This window comes from Chiloscyllium punctatum, chromosome 26 (assembly GCF_047496795.1).
Source record: "Chiloscyllium punctatum isolate Juve2018m chromosome 26, sChiPun1.3, whole genome shotgun sequence".
NCBI classification, from domain to species: Eukaryota; Metazoa; Chordata; class Chondrichthyes; order Orectolobiformes; family Hemiscylliidae; genus Chiloscyllium; species Chiloscyllium punctatum.
The window spans coordinates 63,929,397-63,950,517 of NC_092764.1; the positions used below are offsets into that span (position 1 = coordinate 63,929,397).

At 42.5% G+C, this 21,121-nt stretch overlaps 2 protein-coding genes across 2 annotated transcripts in view; both read left to right on the top strand.

Annotated features, from left to right (window-relative positions):
* Positions 1–17,154, top strand: part of LOC140496220 (uncharacterized) — a 100,205-nt gene extending 83,051 nt beyond the window's left edge. Inside the window, exon 10 of the mRNA XM_072595720.1 lies at positions 17,080–17,154. Coding sequence (XP_072451821.1) covers positions 17,080–17,154 — 75 coding nt within the window. The remainder of the gene's footprint in view (positions 1–17,079) is intronic.
* LOC140453130 (adhesion G-protein coupled receptor G1-like) overlaps positions 3,054–21,121 on the top strand; it is a 55,848-nt gene continuing 37,780 nt past the window's right edge. The window contains exons 1-4 of the mRNA XM_072547542.1: positions 3,054–3,102; positions 14,243–14,359; positions 14,454–14,484; positions 17,080–17,197. The gene's annotated coding sequence lies outside the window, so the exon portion shown is untranslated. The remainder of the gene's footprint in view (positions 3,103–14,242; positions 14,360–14,453; positions 14,485–17,079; positions 17,198–21,121) is intronic.

Here is a 21,121-nt window from a genome sequence, read left to right on the forward strand (position 1 = left end):
GGCCAAGATGGAGTTTCCACTCAGCAGTTTGAGCCAAAAATGATGACAATGCTTCAGTCTTGTCCTTTGCCCTGATGTTCTGAGCTCCCTCATCATTGAGGTGGGGGATATTTGTGGAGCCTGCTACTCCAGAGAATTGTCTAATTGTCCACCTCCATTCAGCATCAGGACTGCAGGGCTGAGATTTGACCCATTGGTTGTGGGATTGCTTAGCTCTGTCTATTGCAGGCTGTTTACAATGTTTAACATGCAAGTAGTCCTGTGTTGTTGGATCACCAGGTTGACCCCCATTTTCAGTGATGCTCATGTTCTGTTGATTCACCCTTTTTCCTGGGACCATGCTCTGGATTCTGGAAAGTGTACTCCATTACAACTTAAGCTTTCCCAAGGTTAGTCGGAGATCCAAGCTTGCTCAGCTGCACCAAGCAAACACTACTTGTGGGATTATATGATCTCACTGTATATTGCCCTGAGCTATTAATGTCTCACAGGCTTCTTCACAGCCACACCATGGCTCTCAGTACTTTTGCTAAATCTTAACTGTGTAACTGCTTTGATATCTACTAACAGCCTTACTCTGCCAAAGGCAATTCTACACTCTGGCCTCCTCTCAGTTACAACTCCTGGCTCTTTTTGGAACTTTCCTTAATCCTGACTAACTGCAGCTGTCAAATCGCTCCTGGGACTTCTCCCTGATCCCTAGTTACAGGCCCTCTCTGTAACTTCAGTCAGTTCCTACATGGAGCCTGTTTCTGACTCTGTTTCTCTCTCTCTCTGCTCTCTCTTCAGCTGCTGTTCAGTTTCCTTTGAGTTGTTTTGCATGATTTATCAAAACCCCTCAACAAGCCCCATCCTTATTCCTCGGTAGGATTGCAACCATTGGAACAGGCAAAGGTAGCAACACTCGAAGAGCATGAAGATCAGCTTAATTTTCACACTTCCAAATGTAGTAACAAGTAGCAGGATTTAAACACCATAGTAATCTAATCTAATCTAATCTAACCTAATCTAATCTAATCTAAAACCATAGCATTTCAAGGTATCAGCACTGTTTTAATAATCTTCCTTTAAAGCTGCACTGAATCTTTGAGTTAAGGACACAGACACATCATCCATCCGTTCATGCACTGGAGCTGTACCTTAACCTCTAAGTTTATTCTTCAAACTTAAATACGATAGATTCTCATTTTTAGTCACTGAGGTAAAAATGATATCTCTGTGTTCCAACAATACACCTCTATTCCAAATAATATCCCTTTTAGCTGGTTTGAGAAAATTATTGAGATTTTGTGTGTTGAAATGTTTTGGATTCTTGTTGGCTTTGACCTTTGAAGACTTTGAGATCTGTCACCTTCTCCTGATCCCCTTTTGAATGTGCTTCATTGGAATCTTTCTCAGCGATGTCAATAGTTCCCTTCTTCTGTTTCTCTTTCTAATATTTTCAGTCTTTTGGGAAATTAATGTACCACATCCTTCCCATCCTCTGGCCTTTTGCTTTTCCTCTTCCCTATCGGTAGAAATTCCATGGCTCCATGACGGTGGCTGTGGGAAGCTGGGTTCCTGACTGACACCTGGCTTCAGACTCATCTCCCTGAATCACTTCCTTTGGAACAGAATTGGCTGCATTGTGTGGGTCTATATTAGTTTATTCAATCAGCGTGAAGGGACTTTTGGTTTCTTGACTCCGATCATGTTCTAGTTTCTCTGAGATACATCGCACAGCCTTCTGTAACCAATCATTTTCTTCCCTGTGAAGTTTTAAAGAGTGGAAACTTAATTTTCACTTCTTTCACAATTTCCTCTGACTTTTGTTTTCTTCCTTAGTTCATAATTCATTCTCAAATTTGCTGATTTTATTTTACATTCAACCACGCAACTACTCTGGTCAGTTTAGTTGCCTCTGTTTCATAGTGGTCTTAAAAAAACCCAGCTACAAGTTTCACCATTTCACATAATAATTCCATACATTATGGAACTATTCCTCCCTCTGTATCTGATTGCTCCTCAGCCTATTTCTTGAAAGTCTCTTTGTTCAAAAATCTCGCTTTTTTCCTTCACGTGGAACATCTCATCTTTCTTGTTCTCCAGTCTGAGTCAGCATTTTGTCTATCTTCGTTTTTAATTCTGCACTGAGCCAAGTATTCTGAGCCTTCAGAAAGTCCTTCTCCTGTTCAAGGTATTTGTCATGATACCTCACAGAGACTTTTGATATTTGATGTTCTAAACTGAATCTTTATTGAATTTGCTTTCACGTGTTTATCATTGAGACATTTTCAGTTCTCACTCAAGTATTTTCGTTCCTGTGACCGATGCTGAAGTGTTCTCACCTGTTTAATTTTTCTTCAGTAAATTCATCATTTGAGCGTGGAAGTTGGTTCTCCACATTACTCAGTTTTTCCTTAAAGTGTGATTATCAGCAAAAGGCTTCTTGGGTTTGGCCGCAGTAATTGTGGAGTTTGGGCAAGATCAGTATGATCAGGAACTGCAGCAACACACTCATTGCTGTGTGACTGTCTATGCTGGACAACTCACTAGCCAATATCATTTCCTCCCCCTTCAATGAGTAAACCAGGAATAATTTACACAATTTAATTCCACTTCCTAGCCACTTTGTAAGTTAACTTTGTGCAAGTAAATAGATTCATAAATTTTTATTAATACTTTTTATTTGTCAAACCATCTGCAACAAATATCACAACATCAGCCACCATCAAAGACTGACGTGCCCAGAGTCTGTCAAAATATTAATTGATTTTCTCATGAAGGAGAAAGCGAATCATTCTTGCTGAGAAGTAAAATACCAGTAACCCTCCCATAACATGACAGTAATGCAATTTAGCAGTGCTGAGTTCCAGGAACAATTCCTTCAAAAGGTCTGAAACACATTCTAGAAAGTTCTAGGAGAACATGCTGCTTGTCTATTGCCCCTGGTTCATGGGTCCATTTCCAGCAATCAGTGCAATGTGGTTGCTATGGCGCATCTTGTTTCCAAGGATACAGAAGCTTTCAGCTTCACTCCCACTCTCAGCATCTCTCATTTTGACTTGTGGAGAGTATCCTTTTGGGGGGAAATTTCTGCTCCATTGAGTGGCATGGGAAAAGGTAAGAAAACTGGAAAATATAGGGAGAATGGAAAAATCAGATTCTTGATAATATTTCCAGTTTTCCCTGGAGTTTACATAATGCATTTTCAATCTTGCAAATCAGCAGTTCCAACCTTATTTCAAATGAAGTTGCATCTCATTACTCGACAGACTCATGTCATTTTGTAAGCAGCTTCCAGTTCTCCTCTCTGTCCCAGAGAAACCAGATCGCACCAATTCCTGACATGAAAGTCACCACGGTTACCTGGCAACAATACCTTGTTGTTTCCTTCTCTGTGTCTTTGGACAAATCCTGGACTAGCACTCCCAGATCCCTTTGTACTTTAGCTTTATGAATTTTCTCACTGTTTAAAAAATAGTCCATGCCTGTATTCTTCTTTCCAAAGTGCAAGACCTCACATTTGCTCACGTTGAATTTCATCAGCCATTTCCTGGATCACTCTCCTCCACTGTCTAGACCTTTCTGCAGCCTCCCCACCTCCTCAGTACTAACTGCCTGTCCACCTAACTTTGTATCATTGGTGAACTTCACCAGAATGTCCCAGTCCCTTCATCCAGATCATTAATATATAAAGTGAACATCTGTGACCCCAACACTGAACCCTGTGGGACCCCATTTGTCACCTGCTGCCATTCTGAAAAAGAACCTTTTATCCAAACTCTCTGCCATCTGTCAGACAGCCAATCCTCAATCCATGCCGGTAGCTCACCTCAAACACCATGGGCCCTCACCTTAATCAGCAGCCTCCCGTGAGGCACCTTATCAAAGGCCTTTTGGAAGTCTAGATAGATAACATCCACTAGGTTTCCCTGGTCTAACCTACTTGTTACCTCTTCAAAGAATTCTAACAGGTTTGTCAGGCACCATCTCCCCTTACTAAATCCATGCTGACTTGTTCTAATCTGAGCCTGCACTTCCAAGAATTTAGAAATCTCATCCTTAATGATGGATTCTAGAATTTTACCTACAACTGAGGTTAGGCTAATTAGCCTATAATTTTCCATCTTTTATCTTGATACTGACCTCCTGACAAAGCCTGTATTGCACATTGTTTGAGGGTATTACACGTCGTTTCCTAGTAATTGAGTTGAAGGCTCAGGAGGGCCATTACTGATACGTTGTCCGATTCTGACAATATCCACAGATTTCTCAGCTCAAGTGTCTGAGATAGAATCTGAGGTTGGACGATTCCTTGTTCCCTACCTGCCCCAGAGAGGGAGATGCTGGAATGGATATGCTACAGTGAGAGTTTTAGTTCAGAGGCCTTGGTGAGAGGTGTGTGTAGTGACATTAATAGAGGGTGTGGTGGTCCTGTGAGCATGATATAGCAGAGAGAAAGTAGTGACACTTGGCCGTGCAGTGTGCAGAGTGTCCTTAACTTTCTTTGGCACTGCTGGGCCTTGCGTTTAACCCGAGACTATGCACTGACCTGGGTTGCTATCACCATCCAGGCTGGCTGTATCCTGTGCTGTGGCCTCATTTGGTGGTTCTCGGGGAAAAGGGGCAGTAGCCTATCCCCCCACCTTAGGCATGAACAACTCCAGGTCCCTGTCAATGAAAGGAGGTTCCAGCTTCCCTTTCTGAGCCATTTCCTCAGTATCAGGAGCGGTGTGGCACAGTGGGAAGGGCAGGTCCTGGTTTGCCGTGCCTGGTGTTCTTTGGAACTGGAATTTAATTTGGTGCCAGTGGTGAGTATGTCACAAAGTCCCGGTAGCAGTGAACACTTCCACCTGTCCTGGCACACAATTCCATGGGTCAGGTACCAGAGAGGCTGCTGGGGGAATTATTAAACTGGAGACTGGGCGTTGGCATGAGAGAGGTCAAGAGGGGTCAGGGCAGACTGGCCACCAGGAGTCTCACTGCAACAAAGTGATAGAATTCAGCCCTTTGTCTTCCCCGCTGTTCCTTCCCATCCCTGACCATTCACCTTCTTTTCATCCTCCACCTTCTATCTTTAACAAATTATACACAGACACTACTGGAGAAACTCAGCAGGTCTGACAGCATCTGTGGAGAGAAAACAGAGTTAATGTTTTGAGTCCAGTGACCCCTGTTCAGAAGTGATGAAGCTGGGAATAGCTGGGTATTTATTTGGATGACAGGAGATGGAATGGAAAAGGTGCAAGTGATCGGTCGCAATGGAGACCAGAGAGAGAGACAGAGACAGAGAGAGAGAGAGAGAGAGAGAGAGAGAACAAAGGTAGGCAGACAAAGGGATTGGTGAGAGTTAACCAGGGAAGAGAAGCTAAACAGGTTATAATAAGGATTATGAGTAATTAAAACTGGGTTAGCTGTGCTAAAAGCAATCCATTTCATGACAGAACCTGAGGCACATTGTGTAGACAATAGACTTGGAAGGAGGTGTTGATGCTCAAAAATGATTAAACTGGATATTGAATTCTGAAGGCTTTAGTGGGTGGATCCAGTAGATGTGAGACAGCAGAGTCGAGAGTGTGGTGCTGGAAAAGCACAGCAGGTCAGGCAGCATCCGAGGAGCAGGAGAATCGACGTTTTGGGCATAAGCCCTTCATCAGGAATGAGGCTTGTGGGTCAGGGGGCTGTGAGATAAATGGGAGGGGGGGGGGGGTGTGGAGCTGGGGGGTAGGTAGCTGGGAATGTGATAAGTAGGTGAAGGTTGGGGCGGGGGGAAAGGTGATATGTCAGAGGGGAGAGTGAAGCGAATAGATGGACAGGAAGCTGTCAAGAGGGAAGCCTGGGAATGGGATAAGGTGGCGGGAGGCAAAATGAGGAAACTGGTGAAATCCACATTGATCCCATGTGTTTGCAGGGTCGCAAGGCGGAAAATGAGGTGTTTTTCCTTCAGGTGTCGGGTGGTTAGAGTTTGGCGATAGAGGAGGCCCAGGACCTGCATGTCCTTGGTGGAGTGGGAGGGGGAGTTAAACTGTTCAGTCACAGGGTGGTAGGGTTGGTTGCTGCAGGGGTCCCAGAGATGTTCACTGAAATGTTCCACAGGTTGGCGTCCTGCCTCCCCGATGTAGAGGAGACCACATCAAGAGGATACAGTGGATGATGTGTGTGGAAGTACAAGTAAATTTCTGTTGGATGGGGAAGGATTCTTTGGGGCCTTGGGCGGAGGTGAGGAGGTGTGGGCACAGGGTGTGTACTTCCTGCACTGGCAGGAGTGGGGTGTGGGCTGGTGGGGGGCATGGATCTGACAAGGGTGTCGCAGGGGGAATGGTCTCTGTGAAATGCAGATTGGGGTGGGAAGGGCAATATATCCCTCATGGTGGGGTCTGTTTGACTCCTCTCCGACTTCTCACCTTTCCCCTTCACCTTCATCGACCTCTCACATTCCCAGCTTTCTTCCCCCAGCCCCACCCCCCTCCCATTTATCTCTCAGCTCCCTGTCCCACAAGCTGCATTCCTGATGAGGGGCTTACACCTGAAACATCGATTCTCCTGTTCCTCAGATGCTGCCTGACCAGCTATGCTGTTCCAGAACCATACTCTCTCTGAACCAGTAGATGTGTTATACTTGGACTTGCAGAAGGTGATCAGCAAGGCACCTCACTGAAGATTAAGCCATAAGAGTCCATGGTGTTGGAGATTGTATGTTGGCAATGATAGAGACTTGACTAATGGACAGGAAACAGTAAGTGGAGGAACAGGGGTTATTTCTCAGGTTCACAACCTGGGATCAGTGGGATCAGTGATGGGACTGCAACTGTTTACAATGTATTTTAATGACTTGGAGGAAGGAAGCAAATGTACTGCAGCCTAAACTTGCACGTGTCACAAAAACAGGTGGAAAGACAAGTTGTGAGAGGAATACAAAGAGTTTACAGAAGGTATTGGTACGCTTGCCTTTATTGGTCAGAGCATTGAATATAGGAGTTGGGAGGTCATGTTGCAGCTGTACAGGATGTTGGTTCGGCCACTTTTGGAATATTGTGTGCATTTCTTGTCTCTCTCCTATAGGAAGGATATTGTGGAACTTGACAGGATTCAGGAAAGATTTAAAAGGATGTTGCCAGGGTTGGACGATTTCAGCTATAGGAAGAGGCTGAATAGGCTGAAGGTGTTTTCCCTGGAGGGTCGGAGGCTGAGGGGTGACCTTATAGAGGTTTATAAAATCATGAGGAGCAGGGATAGGGTAAATAGACACGGTCTTTTCCCTGGGGTGGGAGAATCCAGAACTAGAGGGCATAGATTTAGGGCAAGAGGGGAAAGATTTGAAAGGGACTGAAGAGGCAACGTTTTCATGCAGGGTGTTGCATGAATGAGCTGCCAGAGGAAGTGTTGGAGGCTGGTACAATTACAGCATTTAAAAGGCATCTGGATGAGTACATGAATAGGAAAGGTTTAGATGGTTATGGGCCAAGTGCTGGCAAATGGGACGAGATTAATTTAGAATATCTGGTCGCCATGTACACCAGTTGGACCCAAAGGTCTGTTTCATGAGGTACATCTCTGCTACTGTCTGACTCGATATCAACAGGTGAAATAGTGGGCAAAATGTTGGCAAATGGTGTATAATGTAGGAAAATGTGAAGTTGTTCATTTTGGAAGGGAGAACAGAAGAACAGTGTTATTTAAATGGAGAATAACTGCAGAAAGCTGCAACACTAAAGGAATTGGAGAGACATGTGCATGAAACTCAGAAAGCAGGTCATCAGGAAGACCAGTGGAACATTGGGCCTTATTTCATTGGGTTTGGAATATAACAGTGGGGAATTGTTTTAGTTTTCCACCTGTTACCCAGTAGATAAGTGCCCACATCCAATGGTCTCTGTGTCTCTGCTCAGGCTGCTTCTGGAGATTTGGAAAGCTCTGCCTGTCCCCTTTAGGGACAAACCCAACAGCACTGAGGCGAGTGATCTTGGCTGTTTCACAATCGACAGAAACTTCTTCAGAAAGCATTTCAAAATCCACAGGGGTTTCACCAGTCAGCCTGCTCTGCATGAGAAGGGTCCAGCCTTCTGTGGGACAATTGTTTTGTTCTGCAATGTTTCAAAGGAAAGGAAAATGCCTCCATGTCCGTTTCTTCAAATTTGTGGATTGTTGGGAAAATTTAAATAGCACCGGACTTGGCCCTGAGCTGGAGGCAGATCTTTCCCCATCAATATCTTCACTGAGTTCTGGGGAATTGTTTCATCATGGTTCAAACTTTTAGGACTGAAATTCCCTTTATTGCCCCCTCCCTGTTCTCCCTTTTTGCTTTCCTCCCCTTCCCTTCGGAATTCTAGTTCTGGTCTCCTGTGTTCCAACTAATTCTTTCCCAGTGCTACCTCATCTATTTCCACCTCTACACTTCGCTCTATCTCCCTCAAAATTAGCCATTTCCATAAAACCATCATATGTCGGTGCAGAAATCGGTCATTTAGCTCATTGAGTCTGCTCCATCATTCAGTGAGATCCTGGCTGAGTTGATAATCCTCTGCTCCACTTTCCTGCTTTTTCCCTGGAACCCTCGAGTCCCTTACTGGTTAAATATCTGTCTATCTCAGCCTTGGATATCCTTAATGGCCCAGCCTCAACAGCCCTGTCTGGTAAAGTCTCACAGATACACCACCCTCTGAGAGAAGGAATGCCTCCTCATCTCTCTCTTCAAAGTGCAAACACTTCCTCTGAAATTATACCCTCTGCTCCTAGACTCTCCCGCAAAGGAAACCAACTTCCCCACATCTACCCTGTCAAGTCCTCTAAGAGTCTTGTGTGTTTCAATAAGGTCACTGTTCATTCCTGAAGCCTCCAATGACTACAGGTCCAACATGCTCAGCCTCTCCTCATAAGACATCCCCTCCACACCTGGTACCAATCTTGTGAATCTTCTCTGGAATGTCGCCAAGGCCAGTATATTTTTCTGAGATAAGAAACACTAAACTGTTCACAGTATTCCAGCTGTTGTACAACTGGTACCTTGTATAGTTTTAGCAAACTCTCCCTGGTTTGATTCTCGATTCCTTTTGGAATTAGGGCGAACATTCCATTTGCCTTCCCTATTTCCTTTTGAAATTGGATACTAATTAATTCTGAGTCATGCATGAGGACTCTCAAATCCCTCTGTTCTGTAACTTTCTGCAGTCTTTCTCCATTTAAATAAGATTCTACTCCCTTGTTTTTCCTGACGAACTGCATAAATTCACATTTTCTCACGTTATGTTCCTTCTGCCAAGAGTTTGCCCATTCGCTTAATCGATCTCTTTTTTGTGTCATCCATACCACTTGCTTTTCCATCTATTTTTCTGCTGTCTGCAAACCTGGTGAGAGAACAGTCACCTTCTTCATGCAGTCACCAATATATATTGTATATGATTGTGGCCACAGAACTGGTCCCTGTGGCTCACCACTGGTTACAGGCTGCCATCCTGAAAATGCCCCCCCCCCTTATCCCAACTCTGTCTTCTATTAGTTAACCAATCCTCTGTCCATGCTAACGTACTTCCTCCAACACCATGAGTGCTTATTTTTTTAAACAGCCCAATGTTTGATACCTCATCAAAAGCCTTCTGCAAATCCAATTTATATCATAAACCACTTCCACTTTATCTGTCCTGCTGGTTACTTCCTCAAAGAATTCAGGTAAATTGATCCCCTTCATGAGGCCATTCTAACTTTCCTCAATGATATTACATATTTTTAAATGCTCTCCTATTACATTCTCGATAATTGACTCCAACCTGACTTTGTTCAGGTGTTAACCTAACCGGCCTATAGTTACTTGTTATTGTCTACTTCACTTTTTAAGTAAATTGCTACATTGCCAGTTTTCCAAACCTCTGGGAATGTTTCTGAATCCTGGAAAGAGTCTGGGAAAATTATTATCCATTGCATCCATGATCTCTCCAGCCACTTCCATTAATTACTTGGGATAGATCCCATCGGAGTGTCTTTAGCCCCAGCAGTTTCTCTCGCACTTTTTCTCTGGTGATCGTTATTGTATTTATTTCCTCTCCTCCTTTGCAACTTGATTATTTAATAATTTCAGAATGTTGTTAGTGTCTTCTACTGTGAAGACTGATGCAACGTATTTTTCAGCCCCTCTGCCATTTCCTGGTTCTCCTCATTCTCTAAGAGGCTTAGACTTCTCTCTTCCTTTTTATATCTTTAAAGAAAGTTTTGCTAACCATCTTAAAATAATTTGTAAGTTTACTCTCAGAGATTATTTTCTCCCTCTTTAATATTTTTGGTCATATTTTGTTGGTTTTTAAAGCTTTCCAACTTGTTTGGCTTGCCACTAATCTTTGCCACATTGTACTCGCCTTCCTTCAATTTGATTCGATCCTTAACTTCCCTGGTCAACCATGGTTGGCTTATAATCTTCCTGGGATCCACCTTCCTCACTGGAATATGTCTTTACTGGGAGCCATGAACTATTTTCTTTAAGTTCTGCCATTGTCCTTAACCATCATTGCTGCTAAACCCCTTTCCCAAACCACTCTGTCTTCATTCCTTTGTAATTACCCTTATTTAAGCTTTGTAGAGTTGTTTCACACCCACATTTCTCCCTCACAATTTGAATGGTATATTGTACCATATCACGATCATTGTTTCTTAGCTGCTCATTTACTCTGATGTTATTTATTAAATCTGTCTCATTACATATCACCAGATCCAAAATAGTCTGATCTCTAGTTGGATCTATAACACATTATTCTCGGAAACTGTCCCAAATATTCAATGAACTCATCCTCCTGACTTCTCCCAACAATCTGACTAGCCCAATCTGCGTTAAGATTAAAATCACGCATGATTAATATACTGGCTTTGTTCCATGCCTTCATTATGTCCTTGCCTATTCTCTGTCCCACAATATAGCTCTGGTTAGGAGGCCTATAGACTATTCCTTCCAGTGTCATCTTCTCCTCATGGCTCCCTCTGCTAATCTGACTGACCCAATCTACATAAAGATTAAAATAATCCATGATTTTGGTTTGTATAATTTTAGTCTTGTGCACAGGAACCTGGATTTATAAAAACTGATTATTTACAGCACAATTATCCTCATTCCTCTAGAATTAGGATTCCATGTCAGCGTCATGTGTGATCACATGTGTACAGTGAAAAGTGTAGAAAGCCGCCATTCCCAGCACTGTCTACGGTTCGATGCCAGATACGAACATCCAAGTATTTGTTCTGGCCAATGTTGGAGGTGTGCACTGATTCCATTGCAGGGCCACTTCTCCATTGGTCATTATAAAAGTTAGGTTTAACCAGGGGGTCGTTAACCTTGCCATTTAGAGAGAGCTCAGACTGTAGTAAAAACAGCAAGTGCCGTTCTAAAATGGCTGTGTAAAATGAAGCAGAGATTAATCATAAATGGGCCTGTTACAGCTGGGAAGGGTATAATGAGTGATGTGCTGTAGGATTAGTACTGGGACTCCACTGTATACAATTGACATAAATGACTTGGACAAAAGGACAGAAGGTATGTTTCCCAAAAGATATACAGAGGTACTTCGATTATCCGAAGGCCACAGGCAGGGAGTATTCCATTCGGTGAACCGAATGCCGGAAAACAGAGATTAGCCATGCATCGGGACCTTGTGATCTTGTTTGGATAATCCAAAATTTGGATAATCGAATGCCAGATAATCAAGGTTCCTCTGTAGATAAGTGAAGTGAATGGGGAAGATCTGGCAAATGGAATATAATGCAGCAAAACATGAAATTGTCCATTTTGACAAAAAGAATAAAAAAGCTTATGATCTAAATGGTGAGAGATTGCCATGCTCTCGGGTGCAGAGAGATATATCTGTGTCCTAATACAGGAATCATTAAAGGTCAGTGTGTGGGTACAGCAAAATATTAGGAAAGCTAATAGAATGGTATAATTTAATGAGAGGAAAATGGAATCCAGAAGTGAAGAGGTGAGACCACATCTGGAATACTCTGTGGAGTATTGTTCACCTTACTTAAGGAAAGATGGAAATAAATAGGAAGCAGTGCAGGGAAGGTTTACCAGACTAATACCTGGAATAGAAAGGTTGACTTATGAGGAAAGTTGGACAGACGAGGTTTGTATCCATTAGAGTTGAACAGGGTAAGAGATGACATGGTTGAAATATATAAGATTCTAAACGGCTTTGACTTGGTGGATGTAGAAAGGATGTTTCCTCATCTCGAAGAAACTACAACTCGGGATCGTTGTGTATGATTTGGGGCTTGAGAAATGGAGAGGAAACAAAATATATTTTTGTCAGAGTCATCTTGAACAGTTGGTAGAAGCGGAGGCCTTGAATATTTTGATGTCAGAATTTGCTAAATTCTTCTTAAAGCAAGAGGTGAAAGGTTATTAATGGGAGTGAAAAATGGATTTGAGTCACAGTTTTTTACATGTACAGTGTAAACCAGTAATAACATTCTAAAAATAATCAAGAGGTGAAACATTGAGGCTGGGGAGGAAATAAATCAGCAGAGACAAAGTATTAAGGAAACTAATAGGGATAAAGGTCCGAGAATATTAAAGGAGGGAGCTACAGAGATACTGGATCTGATAGCGGTAACCTTCAAAGAATCGTTAGATTCTGGAAAGTTCCCAGAAGATTGGAAAACTGCCTGCCTAACACACTCATTCAAAATGTGGACCAAGTTAAACATCACACAACACCAGGTTATCATCCAACAGGTTTATTTAGGAGCTCTAGATTTCGAAGTGCTGCTCCTTTATCAGGTGGTTGTGGAGAATAAGACCACTCCTAAAAGATGTTGGAGAGTTGAAATAAGGGGAACATTTGCCAGGATGACAGCCTCTAACTCACAGAATGTCACAGGGATCAGTGCTGGAGCCAGTGCAATGGCCTCCTTCTGCACTATAAGAATTCTGTGATTCTGTATGGAGGGATATCTTTATGAGAGGTTGAGTAGGTTTGGCCTGTACTCACTGAAGTCTCTCAAAATGAGAGAGATGACCTTCTTGAAACATTTAAGGTTCTTTGAGGATTTGACACTCCCTAGATGCTGAGAGTTATTTCTCTTGGTGGGAGAGTTTACAGGCAGGGGTCATAATCTCAGAGGAAGGGATCATCTTAAAACAGAAATGATGAAGAATATCTTTTCTCAGAGGGCACTGGTTCTGTGGAACTCTTTACAGCAAAGGACTGTGGAGACTGAACCATAAAGTGTATTCAAAACTGAGGTAGACAGATTTTTAATCAGTGACAGAGTTAAAGGTTATTGGAAAATGAGTAAGAAAGTGGAAGTGAGAATGATCAGATCAGCCATGAACTGATTGAATTGCAGACCCTTTGGGCTGAATGGTCTACTTCTACTCCTTGTGATCTTATTAAATTGTGGAACAGGCCCAAAGGTCTGTCTGTCCTGCTCCTGCTCCATGTCCATCTGTTTATATGTGTCCCTCCCTGCTAGGCCTCAATGTTTAGCAGGTACATCTGGAACCTCCACCAGACTGGGAAGGCTGAATAGGGCCCCAGTGAGAGTTGTATTAAAGCTTTAATTTTAAATGTTTGGATTTCTTTCAGCAGTCCAAATCTTGATCTCAGCCTGAGCCCCTGGTTAGTCCCCAGTTCTACTCCTGTTAATGTGTGATTACCCTCCAATCGGGGGTAGTTCGAGCAGTTGCACAATAGCACCCACTGAAGGGCTAAGACTTGGGAATTCTCACATTTGGAGTCTGCAGACTGATTCTCAGTGATAACAATGATCATGTTTTAGTCGCCATTGAAGTATTTCAACATTTACCCAAGACCCAGTGGTACTTAGGTACTGATCGAGTACACAGACATTCTGGAATGTTCCCTGACCCCCTTTCAGTTGCTCAAAACTAATTACACTTCTCATTTTCTGAGTTCTGAAGAAAGGTCAAACATTTGAAAATGTTAACTCTCTCATTTCCTTTTCCATAGATGCTGCTGGACATGTTAAATACTTCCTTTTGTATTTGTCCTTGGCAGATTGTTGGGCTTTTTATTGTTTGAGACACAGTGTGACACTCTGTTGTAAAACAGTGTCACCTGAAATATCAGGGCAATGGGTATTTTCTTATCTCTATTTCTAATTAATTTATGCACTAAAAATAAATAAACCTTGCTTATTTCACTGAGCACTTATTAGAGCGACTGACAACAAGTTGGAAATAAAAACATCTATAAAATATTCATGGTATGAACTTTTACTTTCAGATCTGTTTCAATATTTTTACCATATTTCTTTACAGGACATTTTTGCCTTTTTTCCAAGTGGTGACCCATTTAAAATTACAACACAGAGTAACCTTTCCAATCATGTCAGTGTCACTACCCCAGTGACAGGCAGAGCCTGTGAAACACCCCTGGTAAGGTCCAATTATTATTCAGTATCTCCATTCTGTTATTTATAAACAATTATTTGATTGAAAACTTATCTGATGCTGTAAATTTCCACTTTAGGAATCAAGCATCAGCACATCCTCTTCAGCAGGTAAATAAATGTTTTTATAAATATATTATTCTGATCTGGACAATTTCCATCTCAAGTTAAATCAGTTTACATCAACAACTTACAATTTTCTTAAGCAATTAGGTTGCCATTGAGGACCCATTCTGTGATATTTCAGGGTATTGTACATGACTGTTGTGTGATAGATGCCCTTTGCTATCACACATCGAGGTCTGCTGCAGTTGGACCATTGTGAGACAGTTCCATCAGAAATTTAAACTCAGCTCAATTGTATGTCCATTGAAGGAAATACTGGCAAAATTCCCATTACATATGAGTACTTTAAACTTAAAAAAAAGATTATGGCAGATCCGACCTTGGCCTAATCTTCACTTTCCCGCCCAATCACTGTAAACCTCAACTCCCTCGTGGATTAATAATCCAGCAGCAAGGTAACAGCTGTTTGACAATTCAAATCCAATCACTCATCAAGAGTGTCCGCTTTGGTGAGGATCTCATCATAACCAATCTGGAGTGTAGTAAGAGGTTTCCTCATTGATTACTTACCACACAACTATGGGAAGTACATCTTTCCACCAATGAATCATTTAAAGCATTCACAGATTATGGATATTGTCAAGAAGACAGACTTTTACATAAATATTCTGTTGCTAGTTATCACAAACTATTCCTTACTAATGGAAGTGAATCCCATGACTGGATTAATTAAATGCAGTTCTGGCCTTCACTGTAAATATTGGACTAATCGTTGACTCCTTACAGCCTGGGAGGGCCAGAAATGTAAAAGGAACCACTCTCCCTGCCCTGTTGGTGAAGCTGGTGCCATGCACCCAATTAGTGCATCAGTCACTTTATAATGCAGCAATGATCAGTCTGATGTGTGCAACATGAACAATGGGGTCGTGAAATGATCCTGTTCCAGGAAAATCAAGTACTGTAATTCTCTTTGCTGCTGCTTTATTGGGACAGCATGGCTGCTTGTAGCAGATGGTAGAGGTTTGTCATGGTTTCCTTCAGTTCTCTGCCTGAAGAGAGGTCCAATTCACAGCCCATCAATCTCCACCATGAATGGAGTGAGGAGAAGGGTCTTGAACCCACCCCAGTTAGATTGGAGGATATCTGTGTGCTGGGGGCACCAATCTGATACACACCAGCCATCCAGCCAACTGAGCTCACTGGCCACTTCAAGGGATCTGAACATGTACTGTTAGACACATGTTGAAGCCTGGAACTATTGAGGGTGATGGTCAAAGGTCTAATTCATTTCGATATCTCACCATGGCTGCTCATGCCATCTGCCATTGCCATATGTTGGAAGCATTTCGAAGTGGTCACTAAACTGAAGTCACTGGAAAATCTCAGCAGGTCTGGCAGCATCTATGAAGAGAAATCAGAGTTAACGTTTCAGAACTGAGGAAGGGTCACCGGAACAGTAATGTTAATTCTGATTTTTCTTCATAGATGCTGCCAGACTTGCTGAGATTTTCCAGCAATTTTGGTTTTTGTTTATGAACACCCCATCTTTAACTGTCAAACCTCGGACTGAGACCAGAACCTCCAATCATGGCCTCATGTGGACATTTCCAACATACGTTACAGGATTGAGCTTTTATGTGGAATTTTGGATATTGCAGACCATTTTTAACCAATTCTGATAAGAGGTTTAGCAAAATCCGTGGAGTCACATCTTAATTAGCTTCACTTCACAAACAAACCCACAGGAAACAGAATTCTAAAAACTGAATCACTGTTCACTGAATGAAGATAGGAATCCATCAGTGTATAAAGAGACAATTAGATCCCAAACTGTTTCGATTGTGTAAATGAGATATAAAATTGGAAATAAACTCCAGCCTCTGCAGTCTAGAAATCTAGAGTTTAGAAACATGAGTGTTCTAGAAATGTTCTGAGTGGATTTGATTAACTTTAAGCACCATTTTAGTCCAATAGTTTGTGAGTGGAAATGGGGCATAAGTAACTCAATATTTTTACTGCTTTATAATGTTTTATCGGTGTTTTATGCTGTAGGTGAACATTTATAAGTTTGATGTTCTCCACTTTTGTGTTTTAATGTTATTCTTTAATCCAGAAAATTCCAATATCCAGAGATACTTTGATCCTGAACATTCTGGATTGGAGAGGTTACAGTCTATCCATTTCATTAGGCTCCATTTTTTCTCTATGACAGAAGGTTCTTCATGGAAACTGGTCCAAATGATCCCTCTGTCAGATTGTGGATTTGCTGTAGTCCCAGTTAATAATTATTCTAGTTTTTTGAAATATTTGATAAGTTTGAATCATTGTAAAAGCATAGTAACATTATGGGATTATTACTGTTTAAATTATTTGTAATGAACTGATTGATGCACCAGTTTGAAACTTCTCTACTTACAACCCAATTGAAGATTTAACTGATCGATTTGAGTCAAAACTGGAAATTTCTCTCAAACTCATTAACCAGTTAATTAAAAAGCTGAGAAAGAGATTCCACTCCCAGAATAAAACAAAGCGGGTTTACCCCGAGACCGTACTGTGGGTGTTTTCCTGTTGGTATTTTGAAGGGCTGGAGCTGATTTGTATTGACCTGATTATTTAATCTTCTCCTTCTCCACTCAGGGCCGACTGAGACTTGTGAACATTTGCGGCGCCAGCTTGATGAAAGTGAACAATGCACGGCTGCAGTTGGAATAGTGAACAAATTCATCCAGAGATGTACCAACCACACTCCTGACATGTAAATAATTATTCTTCTAGAGGGCAATGTCAGCCTCACAACACAGTTCATTTCGATATCATCCCAGTACTCGGGTTTTTAACTAGACTGTATGTTCAATAATACTTGGTGTTTTTCTGGCTGTTCCCTCTGTTTGAACCTACTCTGTGCTCGTATCCCAGTCTGAAGGAGATACCCGAGGCAGTCTTGTTGAAATATCAGAGGTCTCACCTGATGACTGGAGAGAGTCAGCAAGAGACCCATTGTGTCTCTTTAGGACGAATACCAGCCAAACCACATGCCAATCAGGCAGTGGCACGGCGATTGACAGAGCCTTCCTTGGAATCATTACCCTGGGGGTAGCAGTGCCATACAGTGAGAGCTGCTGTCAGTCGATGTGCTCAGCAGTGCTACTGAAGTGGTCATGGATGATGTCAGAAGGATCCATCCCCACTCCCCCAAATCCCAGGCTCCTGGAGGAGCCACGCCACAGGTCAGTAATGTAGCAGGGATAGTGCTGTGGGAAGTTGCAGGGAAATAGGGGCCAGGAGGATAGGAAACAAATGCAGGGGCAATTCTCACCAACCAATCCCTTCCTGATCTGCTATCCCTCAATTAGTTACTGATTGCCTCTGATTGAAGGACATCAACACACAATCTCCCCAGAGGTGACAAGCAGCCCACACAGTTTGATCAGTCCAGCACGCCACATAGCACCATGCCCACTTGTAGCTGCGTTAATCCCAGCAGAGGTGGTGTGATGAGGCCATCTTGTGATCCATTATTGACACTTGCGGAACGTTTCAGAGAACACCTCTGGGACACCCAGACCAACCAATCCAACCACCCCGTGGCTCAACACTTCAATTCCCCCTCCCACTCCACCAAGGACATGCAGGTCCTTGGACTCCTCCATCGCCAGACCATAGCAACACGACAGTTGGAGGAAGAGCACCTCATCTTCCGCCTAGGAACCCTCCAACCACAAGGGATGAACTCACATTTCTCCAGTTTCCTCATTTCCCCTCCCCCCACCTTGTCTCAGTCAAATCCCTCGAACTCAGCACCACCTTCCTAACCTGCAATCTTCTTCCTGACCTCTCCGCCCCCACCCCACTCCGGCCTATCACCCTCACCTTGACCTCCTTCCACCTATCGCATCTCCAATGCCCCTCCCCCAAGTCCCTCCTCCCTACCTTTTATCTTAGCCTGCTAGACACACTTTCCTCATTCCTGAAGAAGGGCTTATGCCCAAAACGTCGATTCTCCTGCTCCTAGGATGCTGCCTGACCTGCTGCGCTTTTCCAGCAACACATTTTCAGCACTTAAGGGCCTTGACTATGAGCATGGTGGGGAAGTTGAGCTGCAGCCCAGACCCTAACTCTGGTGAAGATGGGAAGTCAGCAGGGTTCAGGTAAAACACCATCCCACCTAATTATTTACCCTCCCTGTCTCCAAGCTCGTGAGAACACCAGTGAGAACAGGATATTCTGCTCTAGCCTCATGCTAGTATTATTCATGAAAATCCTTTGCCAGAGTGATAAGTAGGGGGGCAGAAATTAGGATTTATATTGCTTCTTTTACCATCAGCAAGCTCAGGTAAAATTGGCATCAAATGGAGAAATCTTTCTTGATGTAAGACGTTAAACTTGCACATTTCTGTGTTGCTTCCATGGAATGTTCATTATATTTTGCACACATCCCTATTCTGTTTCCCTGCATGTGTGGAGCCCAATATACTTCAGGACAGTGCTGAAAAATATACCTATTCCCAGAAAGGAACTACAGAAAGCAAGCCATTGTCTTGTTAAACCAGCATCCCCAATGTTTAAACCACTCTGGTCTCTTTCCTAATGGCTGGATCGAGCTTGCAAAATAATTTAAGTGTGTTACATGTTACATTGCCATTTAAAAGTGTCTGCACAAATGGGGCTTTTGGCCTACTCCTTCTGCGAACTCATGTTAATATTTGTGTATACTCTGAGTAGGGCAGCAGTTGGTACGGAAATCAACATCGCGGTAATGGACCTTCGTCTGGGAGTTTTACCCTTTCATGTTTGTGTGTCTCCAACAGAACTCGTGCTGTATGAAGCAGTTTCTCCACAGAGATCAATGTGCATTGTCTGAGAGAATGTTCTCCTGAGAGATGATAAGTTTCCAAACTGGGATCAGTATTGGAACCCTTGTTTTTCCTGAGTTATATTAAAATTCTAGATCATGGAGTATAGGGGCCAAGCTTCCAAATTTATAGAAGATACAAAACTTCAAGACACTGTACACTGTGAGGATAGTAGTGCAGCACCTCCAAAGGACATTGATGAAATGGTAGAATGGACGTGGAAGATTCAATGCAAAAAAGTGTGAGGTGATGCACTTTGTTAGAAAGAACATAGAGAGACAGTATGAAACAAAGGATGTGCAAGGGCAGAGAGACCTGGAAGTACATGTGTGTGAGTCATTAAAGCTGACAGCACAAAGAATAAAGCATCCTTCACTTTATTAACAGAATAACAGAACAGGGAGGGGATGCTGAACCTGTCTTAGAAACTGGTGAGTCCTCAGTTGGAGTATTGTGTACAGTGCTGGGGTACCACACTTTAGATGAATGTTAGAGAGTGTTGAAGAAGCTTCTGAGAATGTTCCAGAGATGAGATCCTTCAGCTATGAAGATTAGATTGAACAGTTGGAATTATTGGTCTCAATATACTACGTATATTCTGCTTGCGAGTTAACATGAAATTAGACCTTTACACCATTGTGACAAAGCAGCAACTGTTTTATTCTCCATATTGTTCAGTCAGACTAACTCTGAGCCTGTGAGTGTAGGCCAGTTTCCGCCTGTTGTATCCAGATGTTAAGCTTGGGCCTAACCTTGAATCAGGTTCAGTTTGACTTTATGTCTGCAGACCAAGAAGTCACATGGATCTATCTCTGGGCAGACATAAAATGAGGTTACATGAGCTTGTCACCAGGAGGTTTGTAAGAGGTCACACACCCGCTCCAAAGCATTACGGTTGATCTTGAATTAAAGGAGACAGTATAAAACATAATATATGTACGTACGAGTCAGGATCAGAAACAGGCTATCTGGCCCCTTGAGCCTGTCCTCGCCATTGAAGATCTTATTGAAGATCATGGGAGTTGGGGGGGAGGGGGTGCTGATCTGAATGTAACCTCAACTCCACATTCCGCCTCCTCCTGCCATAACCTTTCACCCTTTACCAAGAATCTATCTACCTCTGACTTAAAAATACTCAAAGTTTCTGTTTCCACCAGCTTTTGAGGAAGAGTGTTCCAAAGATACATGATCCTCTGAGAGAAAACAACTCTCCTTATCTCCATCTTTAAACCCTTTGTTTTTAAACAGTGACCTCTAGTTTTGGATTCTCCCGTAAAGAAAGAACATAATCTCCACATCCTCCACTTCGATTCCTTCCAGGTCTTACACTTCAATCAAGTCACCTCTTACTTTTCCCAGCTCCAACAGATACAAGATGAGATCGTCCAAACCTTTCTCATTAGCCAACATGCCCACTTGGGTCTCTTAAACCTCCTCCTTCATTTCCATCCTTCCTTAAATAAGGAGATCAGTGTTATACATGGATCCACAGATGTGATCTCACTGGTGCCCTGCATAACTGGAGCACAACCTTCCCACTTTTATATTCAATTCCTCTCACAATAAACAATTACTTTCTAACAGCGTTCCTAAATACTTGCTGTACTTGCATGCTAGATTTCTGTGATTAATTCACTAATAAACCCAGATTGCTGTGTTTCACAAAGGTCCTACAATCTCTCCATTTAGAAATGTTTCTGTTTTATTTCTCGAAAACGGGGTAGTTGCAGTTTCCCACGTTATACTCCATTCATCAAATCTTCACCCAATTATTTCTCTGTAACCTGTTGTAGCCTCAATCTGTCCTATTCATGACTCTGTATTCT